General features: G+C 36.6%; 1 protein-coding gene across 2 annotated transcripts in view; it reads left to right on the top strand.

Moving 5' to 3' along the window:
* Nucleotides 1-454: 454 nt before the first annotated feature.
* FBXL4 (F-box and leucine rich repeat protein 4) overlaps nucleotides 455-19,289 on the top strand; it is a 56,288-nt gene continuing 37,453 nt past the window's right edge. The window contains exons 1-4 of one of the 2 annotated variants that reach the window (XM_027769254.1): nucleotides 455-573; nucleotides 1,435-2,018; nucleotides 7,261-7,606; nucleotides 16,910-17,154. In XM_027769254.1, the coding sequence (XP_027625055.1) occupies nucleotides 1,507-2,018; nucleotides 7,261-7,606; nucleotides 16,910-17,154 (1,103 nt within the window). In that variant the 5' untranslated portion in view covers nucleotides 455-573; nucleotides 1,435-1,506. The remainder of the gene's footprint in view (nucleotides 574-1,434; nucleotides 2,019-7,260; nucleotides 7,607-16,909; nucleotides 17,155-19,289) is intronic. The other variant, XM_027769255.1, reaches the window with a different exon arrangement.

Below are 19,289 nucleotides of genomic sequence, written 5' to 3' on the forward strand. Positions count from 1 at the left end.
TGCTGGACTCCCACATAGTTCACTGCAGTCCTGGACCCAGTGACTTTAAACTCACACCGGGTGTGTGTGATTGTGTTCCCAAAATTCTGAGAGGAGACTGGAGGAGAAAGGATTGTGGTGTGGCTATCCCTTCTGGGAGGTGATTTCTAGCTTTCTGTCTCTCTGGTGAATGCATGTGCCCTATAGTAAAAATCTAAAAAATATATAAAAAAGAAGTAGCAGTTGTGGATTGGTAGCTTCTTATATAGATAAGGTTCTTTATTATATTAATTTTTTCTGTTATAAAAATTTTAAAGTATCTTAATTATTCACATTTCTCCACAAAATTTAGGAAAAGGTGACCTGTTTGAAAGTTCTTTTTCTAACAAGTGGCTTTTTATTTATGACAATAATTTTGGGATTTTTAACTTTCTGCGTTGGAAATAAAAATATTTTTCAACACTTTTGTCTTATAGGTAAAAGAATGTTACCCTTTATCATTTGTACCGGAAATTGGCATGGAAATTTCAAGCTACATGGATAAATGCCAACTTTTACATGTCCCTTGTGCATCCTGTGACCATTCTGTCTGGGGTGAGTGATTTTTAAGAGTAGCTGGCAACAAACCAGATGCCAGCCAGCCATTGAAGGCCCTAACAAATAACACAAAGAGTTATACATTAGACACTGGTGATCTGTGGTGTGTAAGGTAGTTAATTTAGTTGATCTGGATTAACTGTCAGCCCTAAAAAAAGACTATATTCTGTAATGTTAAATTTGTACTTAATCTGTTTGGAAGAGAGTAATAATTTAACAGTAGGGGATCATTTATTAAGATGTGAAATTATGGCAAAGCCTAAGTTTCTTTTGGATTTACAACAGTATTTTAGTGGTTCACCATGAATTTTAAATAATTTTAACTTCAAAAGTTTAAGGACTTGGTGTTTCTTGAGTGACGGTAATAATTTTGTATAAAATAGAGCTTTTTGGATCATACATCTTCCATTGCCTCATAATATTAGTTTTGCTTCCCATATAGCATAAAGCTGTATACATTAACAATATTTAGGAATCTTTTTTTAAAAATAATTTTATTTAACTTTATTTGTTTAATTTTTTTAAATTTTGATCAGAGAGGGACAGAGTAAGAGAGAGAGAGAGAGAGGGAAAGGGAGAAAGCAAGCCACCAATTCTGGGATTTGAACTGTGGTCAGCCATGTGAGAGTCCAGCACCCTTAACTACCATGCCACCTGCTGGCCCCAACAATATTTAGGTTTCTTAAAAACAGATAAATTATTTATATCAGAGAGTCACATTTACAGTTGAAAACTTGTTTTTTCTGAGCTTCCTTCTGGGAGATTACATTGGAGGTAAAGCCTGTTTGTTAACCTTATCCATGCCTTTTTTTCTGCTTGTTTAAATTATTTTACTTCACCAAGCCATTCATTTTTTAGAACATCCTTCAAAGAGTTCATGCATCTTACTGAGGACACCTGACCTTTTGAAGCATCATAATTCACATCTAGATGTCACCAGTCTTTCCCATGTTAACAGTTTTGACTATGTTTTATTATATGTGCCTTCGGCGCCGAGCCAGGACAGCTACAAGAGGAGAAATGATGAACAGCCATAGAACTATAGAATCAAACAGCCGGACTTCCCCTCTCAATGCAGAGGTGGTCCAATATGCCAAAGAAGTAGTGGATTTCAGTTCCCATTACGGAAGTGAAAATAGTATGTCATATACCATGTGGAATTTGGCAGGTGTACCAAATGTATTCCCAAGTTCTGGTGACTTCACTCAGACAGCTGTGTTTCGAACTTATGGAACATGGTGGGATCAGTGTCCTAGTGCGTCCTTGCCATTCAAGAGGACACCACCTAATTTCCAGAGCCAAGACTATGTGGAACTTACTTTTGAACAACAGGTATATCCTACAGCTGTTCATGTCCTGGAAACTTACCATCCTGGAGCAGTCATTAGAATTCTAGCTTGTTCTGCAAACCCCTATTCCCCAAGTCCACCAGCAGAAGTAAGGTAAGATTCCTGTTTTAATAACCTAAGTTATATGGCGGAAAGGTTTTGGATGTTTTACTATTAGAAGTCTTGTTTTATTGGGAGCATTCTCTTAAATAATTTAAACAAGTTTGATTTTGAGCATTTTCTTTAGTTTTCTGATGGGAGAGTTCACACATATGAAGATTAATGTATACTTTGTACCTGTATCAGCTCCACTATAATATGCGTAGATTGTGATATTTGCATGGCACAGAATTTACCATAAGTGAAAAGTACAGTGTGAACTTATACAGACATGGGACAATCTGAGAAATCAGTAGGAAATGTGACTTCTAAAGTATTTTTTAAATAGGCATTCTATTTTAAATATTTTCAACAACTCAAAATAGGCCTATGGAGTGATATTTAGGGATTAGCTTTACTGTAAGGTAGATGTTTTATAACAAACATTTATTTAAAAATATATGTATTGAATAGCTTTAAGTAATTCATGTATTCTCCCTACTAGCCTATTTGCATCATTAACTTGCATAGCAGCTCCTCTCATTTCCTTGTTTTTGTAGGTCAACCTCTGGATTTTTAAAAATATAATTATTTGACCAGATAATAACATAGGTCAGTAATCTATGAGGTACATGATGTAGTCTTGCTCATACCCTGTTTTCTATGTGCCTAGGATCCATCTCTCCCCCAAAGAAACCACTTTATTGGCTTTCTTTGTGTCTTTCTGGAGTTTTATGGTACAGACACAAGCAAATAAAAATATATTTTTAAATTTTCTTTATACATAAAAATAAGTGTACTATTTCCATTACTCTGCACCTTGGGTGTTTCACTTAGTGGTTTATGTTGGATCTTTTCATGAAAATAAGAAGACAGATTCCCAAGGGATGCTTTCTCCTTCTCTCTCCTCCCCATCTCCATCGCTCTGTCTCTCTCTGGCAAGTGCACAAGCAGTCTTGCAGTTAAAAAAAAAAAGTTTCCTTATTTTTTCCTACAGTTGCATGTAATGCATAGTGTTTACAACTTATTAACCATTCCTTCATTGAAGAAAACATGGTTGTTTTACCTTTTCTAATATAAACATCAATGCAGGGAATAACCTTATCATGTCATTTCACCTATGTGCAAATGTATCTGTGGGATAATTTTTCTATAAGGGTTAGTAGACAAAGGGTATATTCATTTTTTAAGTTGTGGGTAGAGAAAGGAAGCACCCCACCCAAATGGAATATGGTCACACCACAGCTCTTTTCCTCTATTTCTCTATCCCATCAGAATTTTGGACATGTATGTTGGGACTTGGATCATGGTTGGCCATGTGGAATCCAGCTTCCTATGCATAGCACTTGACCACTGTGCTACAGGGCCAGCCTGCATTTGTAATTTTGATATATATAGTACTGCAAATTTCCCTCCAAAGGGGCTATACCTATTTATATTCCTACTAGCAATGTATGTGCATATGTGTTTTTGCCAGAACCTTGCTCACAAGAGTATGTTAGTAAATTGCAATATTTTTGCAATTTAATAGATGAAGATGTTATTTCATGTTAAAATTATTAAAATTCTTTTATTATCTCTGAAGTTGAATATCTTTATCTTTGCTTAAACTCTCTGATCATTTTATTTGCCTGTTTTTCCATTACTTGTTACTTGATCTTACCAGCTTTCAGATCTTGGTATCACTTTACTAATTCAGATACTCATTAAATATTGTAGTGTTTACCTTTGTTCTATGTGCTGGGATACATTAGTAAACAGTGAACAAATAGACAAAATTCTGTGCCTTTATGAGATTTTTCTAGTCTGAGAGCAGTTCCTAGGTACCTGTTAAATGATAGGACCTCAGTTGCCAGTGAGGGTGCAGAGGGAGCGGAGGGTGGGGGGGAGTGGGCAGGGATGAGACACTACCAGCATGACATACTGCTTGCTTGTATGTTTTTTTTTTTTTTTTTTTTTGAGATTTTTGCCATAGGGCATCTGTGCTCTCTGGAGAGACAGTGAGAGGGAAAGTGAGACTTCACCTCTAGGGAGGATGGCCTGCATTGAAATCCCAGAGCCTCCACTCTCCTCCTGGGATCTCAAATATGATAAAATATAAACTTTATAGATGTGTCTATACTTGTCTATACACATCTATAGATGTGTCAGAATACTTGTTTATTTTTAATTCCGATTTTTTCCTATACTATCCCTTCACTTTCAGCTAGTCCAACTGAACAGGATTGACAAGAGAACTTTCTTTGTGCTAGCTTCTAGATATGCTTGCTAACCAGAAGAAATTTTGGTTATAGGGAAGCTTTTTGCAACCATGTGCCTTGTTTCAAACCTGAATGCAAGTTAGAAAATGTGCTTTTTCTGGTTTCCATTAATGGAACTTCTCTCTTCCTCTTGTTTACCTGCTGCTTTCTCATTGCCTAGAGAGAATGTCTCAGTGGTGGTGTAATGGCAGGTTAACAGTCAGAGAAAGTGGTTTGTTTTGTATTTTTCTGAGCACAGAACACAGATTAGGCAACCAATAGAGTCAACAAAAAAAGAGCATTAAGTGAGCTCACAAAGAGGATGTTGTTGGTAACTGTCACAGAATTGAGTGCTTCCAGGGTAGACTGGAGCATAGGCTGAAACGGATTCTAGGTTGAATCCCTTTGCACACATGGCACTCTGTATTTAAGATACTTAAATTACCATTCTTCCTTTTCCGTTCTTCCAAGATGGGGGTTATGTGCACTTTCTGGCCTGATGACCATCCGGGTATCTATATATATTGAGCTTCCTCAGTTTGGGCTTAGATTTACCCCTTGAATTTTATACTCATTTCATCTATTTCAGTTTTCTATATGGCTTGCAGTAAAATAACCAGTTTTTACTTAGATCTCAGTGGGACATTGGTTCAAGGAAATGAACCAACAATTTTTTGGGGAAGGGACCTCACCTGATTGATAAATATATAAAAACATTTGAAGTATTACATTAGTAATCAGTGAACTATAAATGGCATTATAAGAAAATATGGCATGCTTTGAAGTGAGAGATTATTGGGACCAGCAGATGGCATAATGTTTATGCTACTGGACTCCCACATAGTCCACTGGTTTGAGTCCTGGACCTGGTAGTTTAAAATTTGCACTGGGTGTATGTGCATGCATGCCCAAATCCCAAGAGAGAATGGAGGAGAAGGAATTGTGACGTAGCCATCCCCCCAGGGGGTGAATTCTCATTTTCTGTCTCTCTGATGAGCACACGCGCCTCATAGAAAAAAAAATCTCTCTTAAAAAAAAAAAGAAATTAGAGATTATTTTTAAAAATAGACTGATGCTTTTTTTAAGAATTATTTATTTAATTTTATTTATCATTATCATTATTTTTCAATTTGCTACAGGGCATGTATCTGTGAGAGAGAGAGAAAGTGAGAAAGCAAGCTGCCAGGTCTGGGATTTGAACCATGGTCAGCCATGTGGGAGTCCAGCGACTCAACCACCGTGCCATCTGCTGGCCCTCTCAGTGGGTTATTATTATATACCATTTTCATAAGCTTTTCAAAAAGCAGTTTATAGTGTGCATAGAGAGAGTTAAAAATATTCTTTTTTTTTTTTTTTTTCGCTATAGGGCATGTGCGCTCGCCAGTCAGACAGGGAGAGACATAGAGTCAGAAAGCGAGAAATCACTCCCCGGGGTGGGTGGTCACGCTGCAATCCCTTCTCCTCCATTCTCCTCTCAGGATCTTGGGCACGCACGCACACGCACCCGGCGTGAGATTTAAGCCACTGGGTTCGAGACACGAACCACGGTCGACTACGTGGGAATCCAGCGATATAGCCATTACACTAATTGCTGGTTCCCAAAATATTCTTATTCTTTGACATGAAATCTTTTTTAAAAATTCTGCTAACCATAGTAAATAATTAGAAATAGAGGGAAAGATATTTACTGAAGTATTTTTAATCTATGATTCTAAATGTGTCTGCTACATAGGAAACAATTTAAAGAAATAATTATGACTTTAATAAGATATTTGATGATTCTTGTCATAATATGAAGAATCTTTAAATAATTTTGATAATTAGTTTTATAGGATTTATATAGAGGTGAGTTTAGTCTTGAAGACTAGATGGGTAGATAATGGTAGGTTGAGCATTTCATTGGGGTAGGACAATGTGAGTAAAAACACAAAGGTGGAAAGAAGTTTATTGTATGGAAAGTAATGATTAATCTGGCTGAGAAGCAGGAATTCATTTGGCAGGATAGGAAGAATGCTGTTTACTTGTTATATGTTTTATATTAATACTTGCTAGGGTCTGGGCATACAAGGGTGACCAAAAGATAACCAAAATGGGGGCTAGTAGATAGCATGGTAGTTAAGGTGCTGAACTCTCACATAGCTGACCACGGTTCAAGTCTTGGACCTGGTGGCTTGACACTCACGCTGGGTACGTGTGCATGTGTGCAAAAATCCCAAGAGGAGAATGGGGGAGAAGGGATTGGAGCTACCGTGTGCATGTGTGCCAAAGTTCCAAGAGAATGGGAGAGAAGGGATTGGAGTGTGGTCATTCCCCAGAAGCTGGTTTCTTGCTTTCTCTCTCTGTCTTTCTGGCAAGCACACATGCCCTATAGCAAAAATCTCTCTTAAAAAAAGGAAAAAAAAATATGACCAAAACGAAAATATAGGAGAAGGGCATATATACATGAGACAATTTTTTGAAAAATTTGATGAAAGTTAATGACAGTATAGAATAAATAGAAAATTTAAAATAACATGGATTTGTGTTTGTATGGTGCTAGTTTCAAAAATGGAAAAGCTGGAGAATGAGACCTTTGTAAGGTAAGATATCAATTTAGTTTCTGCAGTTGATTTAGGGTGTGTTCACAGGAGAGCTTTATCCCATGTGCTTTATTCTTGCTTTGGATTTATGTATTCTATAAAATTATATATAATTCTTCAGCTACCTCTAAATACACATTTGTTTTTCAACTGACCAATGTGAAAGCTGCAGAAATATAAAGGGATGGGGGAGACTTTTTTGATACTCATAAAAAAACTATTTAAGTAATAATATTTATGGCATTTTATCTTTAAAAAGTTCGTATCCAGTAACCAATTCTTGTGTTTGATTCTGTTCACCTTATTTGATGGCCTTGTTTCACGCTAATGTGAATGTATTAGGTATGGTATGTAATACATTGGATATAGAGCCATGACTTAAGGTACCAGTAGATCTCATTCTAAACTATATTATAGGGAAGTTTCTTTCTTTGGCAGATGGGAGATTCTTTGGTCAGAGAGACCTACGAAGGTGAATGCTTCCCAGGCTCGCCAGTTTAAACCTTGTATTAAGCAGATAAATTTTCCTACAAATCTTATACGACTGGAAGTAAATAGTTCTCTTCTGGATTATTACACTGAATTAGATGCAGTTGTGCTACATGGTGTGAAGGACAAGCCAGTACTTTCTCTCAAGACTTCACTTATTGACATGAATGATCTAGAAGAAGATGACTATGAAGGAAAGGATGGTTGTGGAATGGATGATCTTAACAAAAGGGTTAGCAGTGTTGCCCTCAGAGAAGGGCCAAATAATGGATATTTTGATAAACTACCATATGAGGTAAGCAAAAAATACTCTGTAGCTATATTGGGCAGAACACTAGATTTTAAACATTTAGGTGTTATTTTTCACTTTGCTAGATAACCAAGAAATAGAAACATTGATAAAGTGTACAAAATCAGTTATGTGGTATTTTTCAATTTTGGAAAAACTAGACAAATATTAATGTATTTTGATTCTGGAAAAACTAGGCAAATATTAACTAATATAACTGCTTTTGTTTTGGATTAGTCTATATAAACTATTAAGTGTATGTTATATCACTGACAGTAACCAATACATAAACCAGTAGTAAATTGCATTCCACTTTAATTGTATGGGCAGTATGTGCTTAACTTTATACTAGTTATGCTGAAGATGCTTTGCTATTAAAATAAGATTATTAAGATTGTGAGACCAGCAGGTGGCATGAAGGTTAAAGCCTAACTTTTTCTCTCTCTTTCTCTGGTGAGCACATGTATCCTATAACAAAAACTGGAAAAAAATTTAAAAAGATGATTGTGAGATGTTTGCTCCATTTAGCAGTCTATGGTTTCTCTAAGTGTCATTGATTCTCCTGTATTAGCTCTCTTCTGTATTATTCTAATGATAATTTTTGGTCTAGGGAGGTACAGAGTACCTGGAAATACTTTTTTTGTATCTAGTTTGAAGTCTTATTTTTAGTTCTCTACAGGAGCTTTCTGCTCATATTAGGATTCCTGGCTTCCGAGCATCAAATGCCAATGTGAGAAGGGGAGATGCTGACGTCCCCAGCTATGTGACGTCAGCATCTCTCCCCAGCTGTTTACAAATATCGCCTGTGAATGGAAGTAGATTCAAGCAGTTCTGTCAGACAGTTCTCTGTTTGGCTGAAAATGGCTCTATGTTGTTTAAAATAATATAATTAATTTTTGTCTTAAGAAAAAAACATATGGACTCAAATTTTAACCAACCTATATATCTCCCTTCCAAATTGGTGGGTATTTCAGATTTCATTTTAATAACATAAGTAGCTTAACTTGTATGGGATGATAAGGCCAGCCTCTCGAATGCCTATCAGTAGTACTAACAATAATGCCACACAGTTCACAGTTAAATGCAATGATACATCCTGGGAAGTGGCTAAAGTTGCCACATAAAGATGAATTTAAGGGTTCAAGATAATTCATTGGGAAGCCATGGGACCAGGACCCCACTCAGGCCTGCTAAGCAAAGTCTTCTGTTACTAAAGGAGCTTCCTTGATTGGACAAAACTGCCTGGCCCTTGATGGGAGGAGGGAGGAAAGACAGAGGAGTTGCTGGGAAAAACAGGAGCATCAAATATTGACAGTTTGGTTCCTTGGGCCTCTCAGAAGTGTCCCTCAGAGCTGCATAGCACAGTTCTTGTAGAGGAGAGTGAATCACTTCTTTGTGTCTCATATTTTTTCCAAAAATAGAAATTTAAATTCAGCAAATATGTTTTAAACATTTTAGTGAATTTTATCCATACCTGATAAAATGCTTACTACATAACATTTACATGCATGAGACGGGAACTTCATGTAGCCGGATGAAAATGTAAAAGATAAAAAGTGAAACTATGAGACTTGTTTTGAGACCCTAGTATTCAATATGGCTGAAACATAGGGTTTGATTGGGGAAGCTGCAAGAAACAAAATTGGATGGAGACTGCTTCAGTGTACAATGCCGTTCACACTGACAGTGACTGGTACACCCCAGTCCTGGCGGTGCATGGCTTACGCTGGTACGTTCTAGAGAACTGTTTGGGTTTTATGAACAGGTTTCCCTTTTATCCCTTTAGCCAGTGGGCTTCAAGGAACTGTACTTCTCCAGAGGGCAGAAAAATTAGTTAGGGGAATCACAGCTACTTTAACTTAGTAAATTACCTTCGTTAAAAGTTAGAGCAGCTTCAAGATTACATCTTTAATAATTTTATACTCACTGTCTTGTGTTCTTTTTCCTTTTTTTTTTTTCTTTTGAGAGAGATTTTTGCCATAGGGCACATATACTCACTAGACAGACAGAGAGAGAGAAAGTGAAAAGTTATCCCCTGGGGTGTACCATGTGTAATCCCTTCTCCTCCAATCTCCTCTAGGGATTTTAGGCATGTACACACATGTGCCTGGCATGAGTTTCAAGCTGCCAGGGCCAGGACTCAAACCACAGTCAGCTGTGTGGGAGTCCAGCACTTTAACCACTACACTGTCTGCTGGGTCTCTATCTTGTGTTCTTTATATGTTCTTTTCGAGAGGGAGAGAAAGATGATGAATAAAAACTAATATTCCAGAAATTATCCATAACATGCAGGCATTTTTTAATATGCTTTGGCCTGTAGTTCAAATAATTGTCCAGGTGTTTTAGCCTTATGCAAATTTTGTCTTTCACATGTATCATAGAATAAGGGAACCTGGTGGGAAATGTTGAAGGTTTATTTTAGTTTGTTTTATTTACTTATTTTCTTACAGAGACATTTTTTTACTGTAGGTTTCGTGTACCCACTGGAGAGACAGACAAACAAAGAAAGTGAGAAGTCACCCCCTCCCCAGGAGGGATGCCATGCTACAATCCCTTCTCCACTTTCCTCTCAGGATCTTGGGCATGCACGCACACACACCTGGTGTGAGTTTTAAGCTGCTGAGTCTGGGACACGAACCATGGCAGACCACAGGGGAGTCCAGTGATATAACCGTTATGCCATCTTCTGGTCTCACTTTTTTTTTTTTAAATTTTACAAAGGAGAATAACAAAATGAGATTTCTGTGTTAGATTACTCTGGTATTAAATGAATAGATTAACAGGAAGTGAGGTTGGAAGGCAAGGATACTAGTTAGGAAGATACTGTAGTAATTAAGGTAAGGACTGTGGAAACCTTTGACATTGTAATGTTTTAAAAGAAGGTGAGATAGGAGAGATATTCCAGATATTTGGAAGGAGTAAATGGGGCCAGCAGGGGTGTAGTGATTACAGTGCTGAACTCCCACATGGCCGACCATGGTTTGGGTCCTGGACCCAGTGGCTTGAAACTCACACCAGGTGTGTGTGTGTGTGTGTGTGTGTGTGTGTGTGCACCCAGAATCCCAACAGAATAGAGGTGAAGGGATTTCTGGGTGACCATCCCCCTGGGGAGTGATTGCTCACTTTCACTCTTTCTGTCTCTTTGTATCTCTGGTGAGTGCACACACCCCATAGCAAAACAAAGCAAAACAAAACAAAACAAACTCCCTTAAAAAAAGGATGAGACCAGCAGATGTTGTAATGGTTATGTCACTAGACTCCCACATAGTTGACCGCAGTTCGAGTCCCGGATCCAGTGAATTAAAACTCACATAGGTCACGTGTGCGTGTATGCCCAAGATCCTGAGAGGAGAAGGGAGAAGAAGGAATTGCTGTGTGGCCGTTCCCCTAGGATGTGATTTCTCACTTTCTGCTTTTCTGGCAAGTGAGTGTGCACTCCCTATAGCAAAATCTCTCTTAAAAGAAAAGAAAAAAAAAACAAAAAAACAAGAAGAAACAGCTAGTTCTTATATTAAACTCTCTCATAGCATAAAGAAGAAGAAAAGTTTTCAACTGTTTTGTGAAATCAGTGTAACATCAAAATAGTACACAAGAGGAAAATTACAGACCAATTTTACTTATACAAAAACTTAATAATAAAATAATGGCAAGTAGAATTATTTAAAAATGATACTACAGTGAAGTTATTTATGATTTATTCCTGGAAATCCAGGATTTTTTTGTATTAAAGAATTTATATAACAATACTATAGCAGTAGGTTAATAGTAGAAAAACCCTGGACTTGTCCTGTAACCTAGTGGTTAAGGGAGCTGGATTGCACATGGCTGACTGGCTGTTTTTGTAGTTAAAATCCTGGCCCTAGTGGCTTGAAACACATTCTGAGCCCCTGTGCATGCATGCCCCAAATCCCAAGATAATGGAATAATGAAGGAGAAGGGATTGAGGCGTGACCACACTCCATTGGGGGTGTTATCTCCCTCCCTTTCTGTCTCTGGTGGGTGCCAATATCTCTGCCAGAATAGGAGGAAAAAATAAATGGAGACAAATCCTATGATCACCTATAGATGATCAAAACTTGTTCATGAATGACAGGATAGATACTCAAATTTTTATTCATTTTTTTAAAAAGTAAATACTTTATTATCTAATACCAAGTATTATAAGCCAAAAGCTAATATAACATGTAATTCTCAAACACTAAAAATGTATAATTTAATATGGTTAACAGCATGTCTGAAATATACACAGAAGTTCAAAGACTTAATATGAAAAAATATGTAAAATATATCCATAATCATTTTTAAGTTGATTACATGTATAGATTGTTTATTAAGACATAGTCTGGCTGTGTCATGATCCTCCTCCCTCACCTTCTCAAGTAACTGGGACCACCGGGTACATGCCAAATGCCCAGTCTTGCTGTATTGTACAGACCAGCCCCCAGTTTGTGAACCTTCTGCCTAGCCTCCCAGTCATTGGAATTGCAGATGCACACCACTGCACTCTGCTCTTAGGTTTCGAACCTGGGCCTTCCTTGTGATCCCGTGCTACAAGAGAACAGTGTCCTGGCAGTGTATGCCACTGCAGCTGGGCCTAAATGAAAACTTTACATAAAATTTATTTCTTTGGACTTTTAAAAGTAGTTTCTAAATTACACTAGTGGCTCATATATGAAGTACAGCAAGGAACAAGATAATGTTACTTAGCATTGTTCTAGAACTATTAGCCAGTGCTGGTAGACAAGAGAAAGAAATAAAAAGAATAATTTTTGGAAAGGAAGTTGTAAAACCATTATCTTTGCAGACAATGTAATTATATATTACAATACTGAAGAGAATAAACCAAGAACTATTAAGGACAATAAATTGCCAGATACTATAGTTATTAGATATAAATCAATAGCTCTAGGATTTCTAGGAACATAATAATAAATCATGCCCTTAAGAAGGAAGACACAATAAAGGTATCAGTTTTTCTTAAAATAATCTGCGTATTCCATCGCATCTCGATTAAAATGCAAACAAAGTTTTTTAATGAAGAGTTTTCAAACAAACATGAAAATACTCAGGAAAATTCATGAAAGAAAGCATGAGACAGGGGCACTAGTCTTCATTCTTACATGCAACGAGCCAAACCAGTGCATTCCAGCTCATATTCCTAATTTTAGAGCAAACTTTATTTTTCTTAGAGAGCTATTGGGTTGGTAGTAATGGATACATAAGTGGAACACAGTAGAGTCTAGGAACAGCCAAAAGGAAAGAAGAAAATATTGGCAACTCCTTTGACAAAGAAAATTCATGTAGTTAAAAATAATAATAGTAATAATAATAATAATAATTGCAAATGGAACAAGTGTCATACGTTATTCTTTTATAGAATGACAGATTTTTTTAAGTTTTGATACCAGTGCTGTCTAGAGTATAGGCAAATAGGTACTTTTATTCACTGTGGATATATAAATTGATGCAAACATTCTGCAGGGCAATTTTATGCTTATTAAAACTTAAATGCATGGAAGTTACCCTAAGGATGTATTTGCAAAGTTTGCCAAGTTGTACATACATACATAATGAATACTCACAATAATATTGCAATAATAATTGCAACAAGAAAAAGGCAGAAACTAGTCAATAAGAAATTAGTAGTATGAATTAATTTGTCTCATCCGTGAAAGAGAATAAGGTGGATATAGAAAGATCTTCTTGCTAAACTAACAAGGATTCTTAGCTAAAACAGAATTTTCCAAGAAAGTACACAGATGTACCTAGGAAAAGGTTCAGAAGTCTGATAGTTTTGACCAAGCAGAGAATCTTTGTCTGCTTTTGGGCTAATTTTTCATTTCCTTGAGTTTCCCCATTTATATAATACACACACACACACACACACACACACGCTGCTTTGTAAAAAACCAAGTGTATGTGTTAAAAATAAATACCAAAAAGACCGCAAACCTTTCTATATGTATTTGTCAGCTGATGCTCATGTTTTGTAAATGCTCTTTAAATATATTATAAATATCATATTGTTATTAATCTGTATTTTATAATATTTTGGCTATAAACAGTGACATCCTGACCTGTTGTTAATACCAAATCAGATAGTTAAATAAATTGAAGAAGAGGATTTAGGTTAAAGATGGAATTACAAAAGACAAAGTTTAGTTAGATAAATACACTACATTAAATTTTTTAAAAAGAACTATTTTTCTAAATACAATTTTAACATTTAGCAAGTATTTAATTTTTAAAAAAGTGATCTTTGATCAGAATAGGCCATTAAACAGTAGTTCTTTGAAAACTAGTTTAGAACTCTCCAATTGTTTGTCTTTAATAAAAAGAGCTATCTTGAACTTTTTCAAGGAGCCAGTTTTAATTAGGGATAAAAATGTTTTAGATCCGACCTTTATGACACTTTCTGTAATTGTTGCTGTTCCGTTATCACTGCCAGCTGCCTTAAGCAGGCCCTTTGTTTCTTTGTTGTAATTCTGCATTAGCCCCTTTTCTTCCTCCCTACTCCAGTAGCATTCCTTGCAATGATCTTTCTAAAATGTAAATCTGACTATGTTATTCTGTAGTTTTGAGTCTCGGGAAATCACAATGTGCGTGCATGCATGTGTGTGTTTGTGTATGCTCAAAATACCAGATCTAGAAAAGACAATCATACAATTTGTCTGGAATCATAAAAGACCTTGTATTGACAAAGTAATCCTGCACAAGAAGAGTGGAGTGGGTGACATCTCACTCCTTCACCCCAAAATATACTACAAAGCTGTAATAATCAAAACAGCATGGTATTGGCACAGAAACAGACAGGTGGACCAATAGAACAGAATAGAAACCCCAGAAATAAACTCCCAAACATACAGCCACCTGATTTTTGACAAACGGTACTAGTCAATCCAGTGGGAAAAGGAAAACCTCTTTAGTAAATGGTGCTGAAAAAACTGGATATCCACCTGCAGAAAGATGAATCTGAACCCCTACCTCTCACCATTGACAAAAATCAAATAAAAGTGGATCAAAGATCTAAACCTAAGACCTCAAACTATAAAATTACTGCTGGAAAACACTGGGGAAACTCTGAGAGACATTGGGGTAGGCAAAGACTTCTTAAATAAGAACCCCCAAAGCACAGTCAGTAATCCCCAAAATAGCCAGGTGGGATTACATGAGAGTAAGAAGTTTCTGCACAGCAAAGGACACAATAATCAGTGTGAATCAACAGCCCTCAGAATGGGAAAATATTTTTGTAATTTGTATCAGATAAGGGACTGATAACCAGAATACACAGGGAACTCAAACAGCTGTCCTGAAAAAAAGATGATCAACCCTATTAAAAGATGGGAGAAAGAGTTGAAAAAACCACTCTCTAGGGATGACATATGAATAACCAAAAGGCATATGAAAAAATGCTCAACATCCCTCATTGTAAGGGAGATGCAGATCAAAACCACAATGAGATACCACCTAACCCCAGTCAGAATGACTAAGATTTAAAAAAAAAAAAAAAAAAGTAAGTTCTGGCAGCGCTGTGTTGAAAGGGGAAGGCTCCTACACTGCAGGTGGAATGTAAATTAGTCTAGCCACTATGGAGAACAGTATGGAGATTCCTCAAAGATCTACAAATAGAACTACCATATCATCCAGCAATCCCACTCCTTGGTATCTACCCAAAGGACAGAAGAATCCTTAGTTGGAAAAGTTCTTGCACATTGATGTTTATTGTGGCATTATTCACAATTGCTAAGACATGGAACCAACCTAAATGTCCACAAACAGATGAATGGATTGAAAAAGTGTGGCACATATGCTCTATGGAATACTGCTCAGCCATTAAAAACAACAACAACAACAACAACAACAAACAACAAAAACAAGACCCTGGCTTTTGACAGAATGAATATGGAAGATTTACTACTAACTGAAGCAAGTAAGGCTATGAAGGAGAGACATTGTATGTCTCCACTTAATATATACCAACTGATGGCACTCTATGGCCAAAACTGAATGACTAGAGAATATAGAAACATAGGAAATTGTTATAAATACCGGATATAATGTGGGTACAGGGTGGGTGAAGAGGAGACTGAGAAGGGACATGGGGGAGAGAAATGGAGGGGCAGGACATTTGTGGGACAAACAGATGGGTTTGAGATGGATCTGTTGAGGATGATGTGTATAGTATTCCCAACTGGATTGGTAAGAAATGTATACATGTTGGAATATTCATTTTGTAAGCTAAGTGACATATGTGATTGAATGTATAAAAAAATTGAAATAAAAATAAAAGTTAAAATAAATAGGAGTAGAATGGAGAAGAAGAGATTGTGATGTGGACATCCTGGGGGTGGAGTGAGGGGGGAAAATTTCTCACTTTCTCTGTCTCTCTCTGGAAAAAGAGCACTTGTGGCCTATAGCATACACCTAAAAAAAAAAATCCTTTTAAGTTTTCTCAATGCTTTTGAGATAAACACAAACTCCTCTGGTGAGGCTATGTGTAACCGGATCCTTACCAATGAACTTTTTTTTTTTGGAGAGGTTTTTGCTATAGGGCGCTGGTGCTCGCCAGAAAGACAGAGAGAGACAGAGAGACAGAAAACAAGAAATCACCCCCTGGGGGATGGCCATGCCGCAATCCCTTCTCCTCCATTCTCCTCTTGGGATCTTGGGCACGCACGCACACATGCCCAGCGTGAGTTTAAGCCACTGGGTCCAAGACTTGAACCGTGGTCGACTATATGGGAGTCCAGCAACACAGTCATTACGCTAACTGCTGATCCCACCAATGAACTTTTTTCACCTAGTTTGCTCTCCACTCTGTAGAGTCAACCTCCCTGACATAAATCCATTCCCTTTGGAGTTAGGCCTGTGTCTTGTGTTAGGCTCTAGTAGCATTCTATGCCTCTCTCTGAAAACTGTTAAAATGTATCATTGTACTTGCCAGTCCTCACTAGAGGATAAACACAAAGAGTGGGAACTTTTTCTTTTCTATCACTGGTATCTGGCATGTAATAGATATTCAGTAAATACTGAATGAAAAATTGTTGTATTCAACAAATTACTAAAATATGCCTTTGCACTTTAAGAAAATGAGAAGTCAACATGAGCTGAATTTACTCTTAATTTTGAAATGCAGTACAGTCTTTGGTATGTATGGTTTCTTCCCATTTGGATAATTTTGTTGAAGTTTTTTTTTGTGAAAGCGTTGCTATAAATACACCATTTTTTGTTTACTAGACCACATTGTGTGTTTAAGAAAATGGTACTGTTCTCGATTCTTGATGATGTTTGTTTCTCTGTTTTATGTAGCTCATTCAGCTGATTCTGAATCATCTTACGCTACCAGACCTGTGTAGATTAGCTCAGACGTGCAAACTTCTGAACCAGCATTGCTGTGATCCTCTACAGTATATCCACCTCAACCTGCAGCCATACTGGGCAAAAGTAAATGACACTTCTTTGGAATTTCTACAGACTCGATGCACTCTTGTCCAGTGGCTAAATTTATCCTGGACTGGCAATAGGGGCTTCATCTCAGTTGCAGGATTTAGCAGGTTAGTGCAAAGCCTTGTGGAGTGTTTTCACCAGCAGGCTGTACTTACTGTGTTGTAGTTTTTATAATAAAAGTTTTAAAGTCATATGCTATGTACTTTGAGAAATAAAAAAAATACATTTCATGTATCTTCATGTTCAGAATGCTGCTATTTATATAAATGAGTGATTTTTACTGTCCTCTTCAGCTGAACTTATAATAATATGAAGGGCAACTACACCCTTTACCTCAGCTTTTTTAAATCCTAAGTAACTTTCAACAGAGCTCCTTTTTTCTTTCTCTTATTTTCAGCTCAGATGATTAACACATTTAAAAAACTATTTCCAAATCAAAATCTACCTCTGTAATGTGATTTGTCAGAAATGGAAAACAATTTATTATAGAACATTTTTAATTAAATCTTAATTACATGTGCAATACATCACCCAAATTTAGAAGCTCATTTAAACTAATTATGTTGAAAATGCAATTGCATGCTAAATAGACGACCACACTTGCAGACCTGCCCAGGTGTTTCAGCTCCTTTCTATTTAAGCATTTAGATCCTTACTATTAAATGTCACCTGTTAAACATTTGAAAGCTTGCACAGTGCATATTCATTTAGTAATGCCATAGTAATTTTTCTTACGATGCAAACAGGTGTTTTTCCCTTAACCTTGATGATGGTTATTCTCATTGTATGTCACATATAATCCCATCATTTGCATTTAGTTAAATAATAAAAGAGTAGAAACTTTTGGGAATTTAATGATTTTTTTAAATTAATGAATACGTCTTTATTTTTTTAAAAACAGTAAACTGTAGCTCATGAATTAGAATTTTGTTCATGGAGCCTTGTTTCCTCTTGATTCAGATCATAAAAATAAAAATTTGTATATGAAGTCTCATTTCCTGTTGTTTTACAAATAAATATTTGATGTTGTCGGGACTCAGAAAACAAGCCCCTTTCCCACCCTAAGTGAAAGCCTCAAAGAAACCTCAGAAGCAAAGTTTTTCTCTGTCTTTTCCTACCCGCCTGTTTCTCACCCTCATATGCTCCTCTGGCAAGTTGTAGAAGCTAGAAATCTTTCCCCAAGGAAGCAACTTCTTTCCCCCTAAAACAGGCCGTGAAACCTAAAACTCGTATTTTAACACCACCTCTCTGCCTTTCTTGTTAACCTGAGTTTTGTTATTTGGGTATCACCATGAGAGAAAGGAGAGGTAGCACCCCTTTCCTTCTCTGCAGTATCATTAGATTTGGATAAAGTACGAATGTTTGAAATAGTACCAGTGTGTTCAGAATGCTAACATTGATGGTTTATGCATCAAAGTAAAAAGTAACTGCAAGCAGTAATGGCTGCCGCCCTTGTTGGAACCAGAGATGCAGTTTTGTTTGCTGTCAGAAATAGCCAAGGGAAGGGGTTCATTACTAGACATTTGCTGTCCAGTGGGACACAGCTTAGTCCTGTCTGCTTACCCAGGCCCCAAACACAGCTCCGTCTTCTGCAAATTTTCTTCTCTGATGATAGGACCAAAAATAATTGAAACTAATCATGACTGTGAGCATTTAGAGCACATTCTATCTATCATAAACCAAGCTTAACTGAATCTGAGAGCAGATAGAAGTGATGTCAGAAAGCATTATTTTACATTGCAAGCACCTTTATGATGTTTTAATTACCCTCATAGCTCTTTCCCCAGTGTTTTGCACTGTTAGGAATTTTATTATGTTTCACCCTTTGTGTGCAAGACATCATAGTGGATGTCATTGACCATGTAAAGAGATATATGAGACTTATGAGGACTTCAATAAGTGTGGAAAAATACAATTAAATTACAAGTGCATTGTGGTCCATGAGATTTTGAATCTGTACATAATTTTTACATAATATACATTTTTTATTAACTTTCTAAAAACTCCCCCTTATATAATATAGTTCCTGCCTTCAGGCTACAGAGAGGATAAAGATATAAAGATAAATCTACATATCATATATTTTTGTAAATAAAATAACAGGGTGACAACTACTGATTTTAGACATTAAGGAAAACATTGGTAGTGAAGGGTTCAAGTCCACTTTCTTTGGCAAAGGGCTGTGTAAGACCATGGTAACAATGAATAAAATGTAAAGTAATAATAAATCAGTTTTTAAAAG

The sequence above is a fragment of the Tupaia chinensis genome, unplaced genomic scaffold (assembly GCF_000334495.1).
Source record: "Tupaia chinensis unplaced genomic scaffold, TupChi_1.0 Scaffold149168_1, whole genome shotgun sequence".
Lineage (NCBI taxonomy): Eukaryota > Metazoa > Chordata > Mammalia > Scandentia > Tupaiidae > Tupaia > Tupaia belangeri.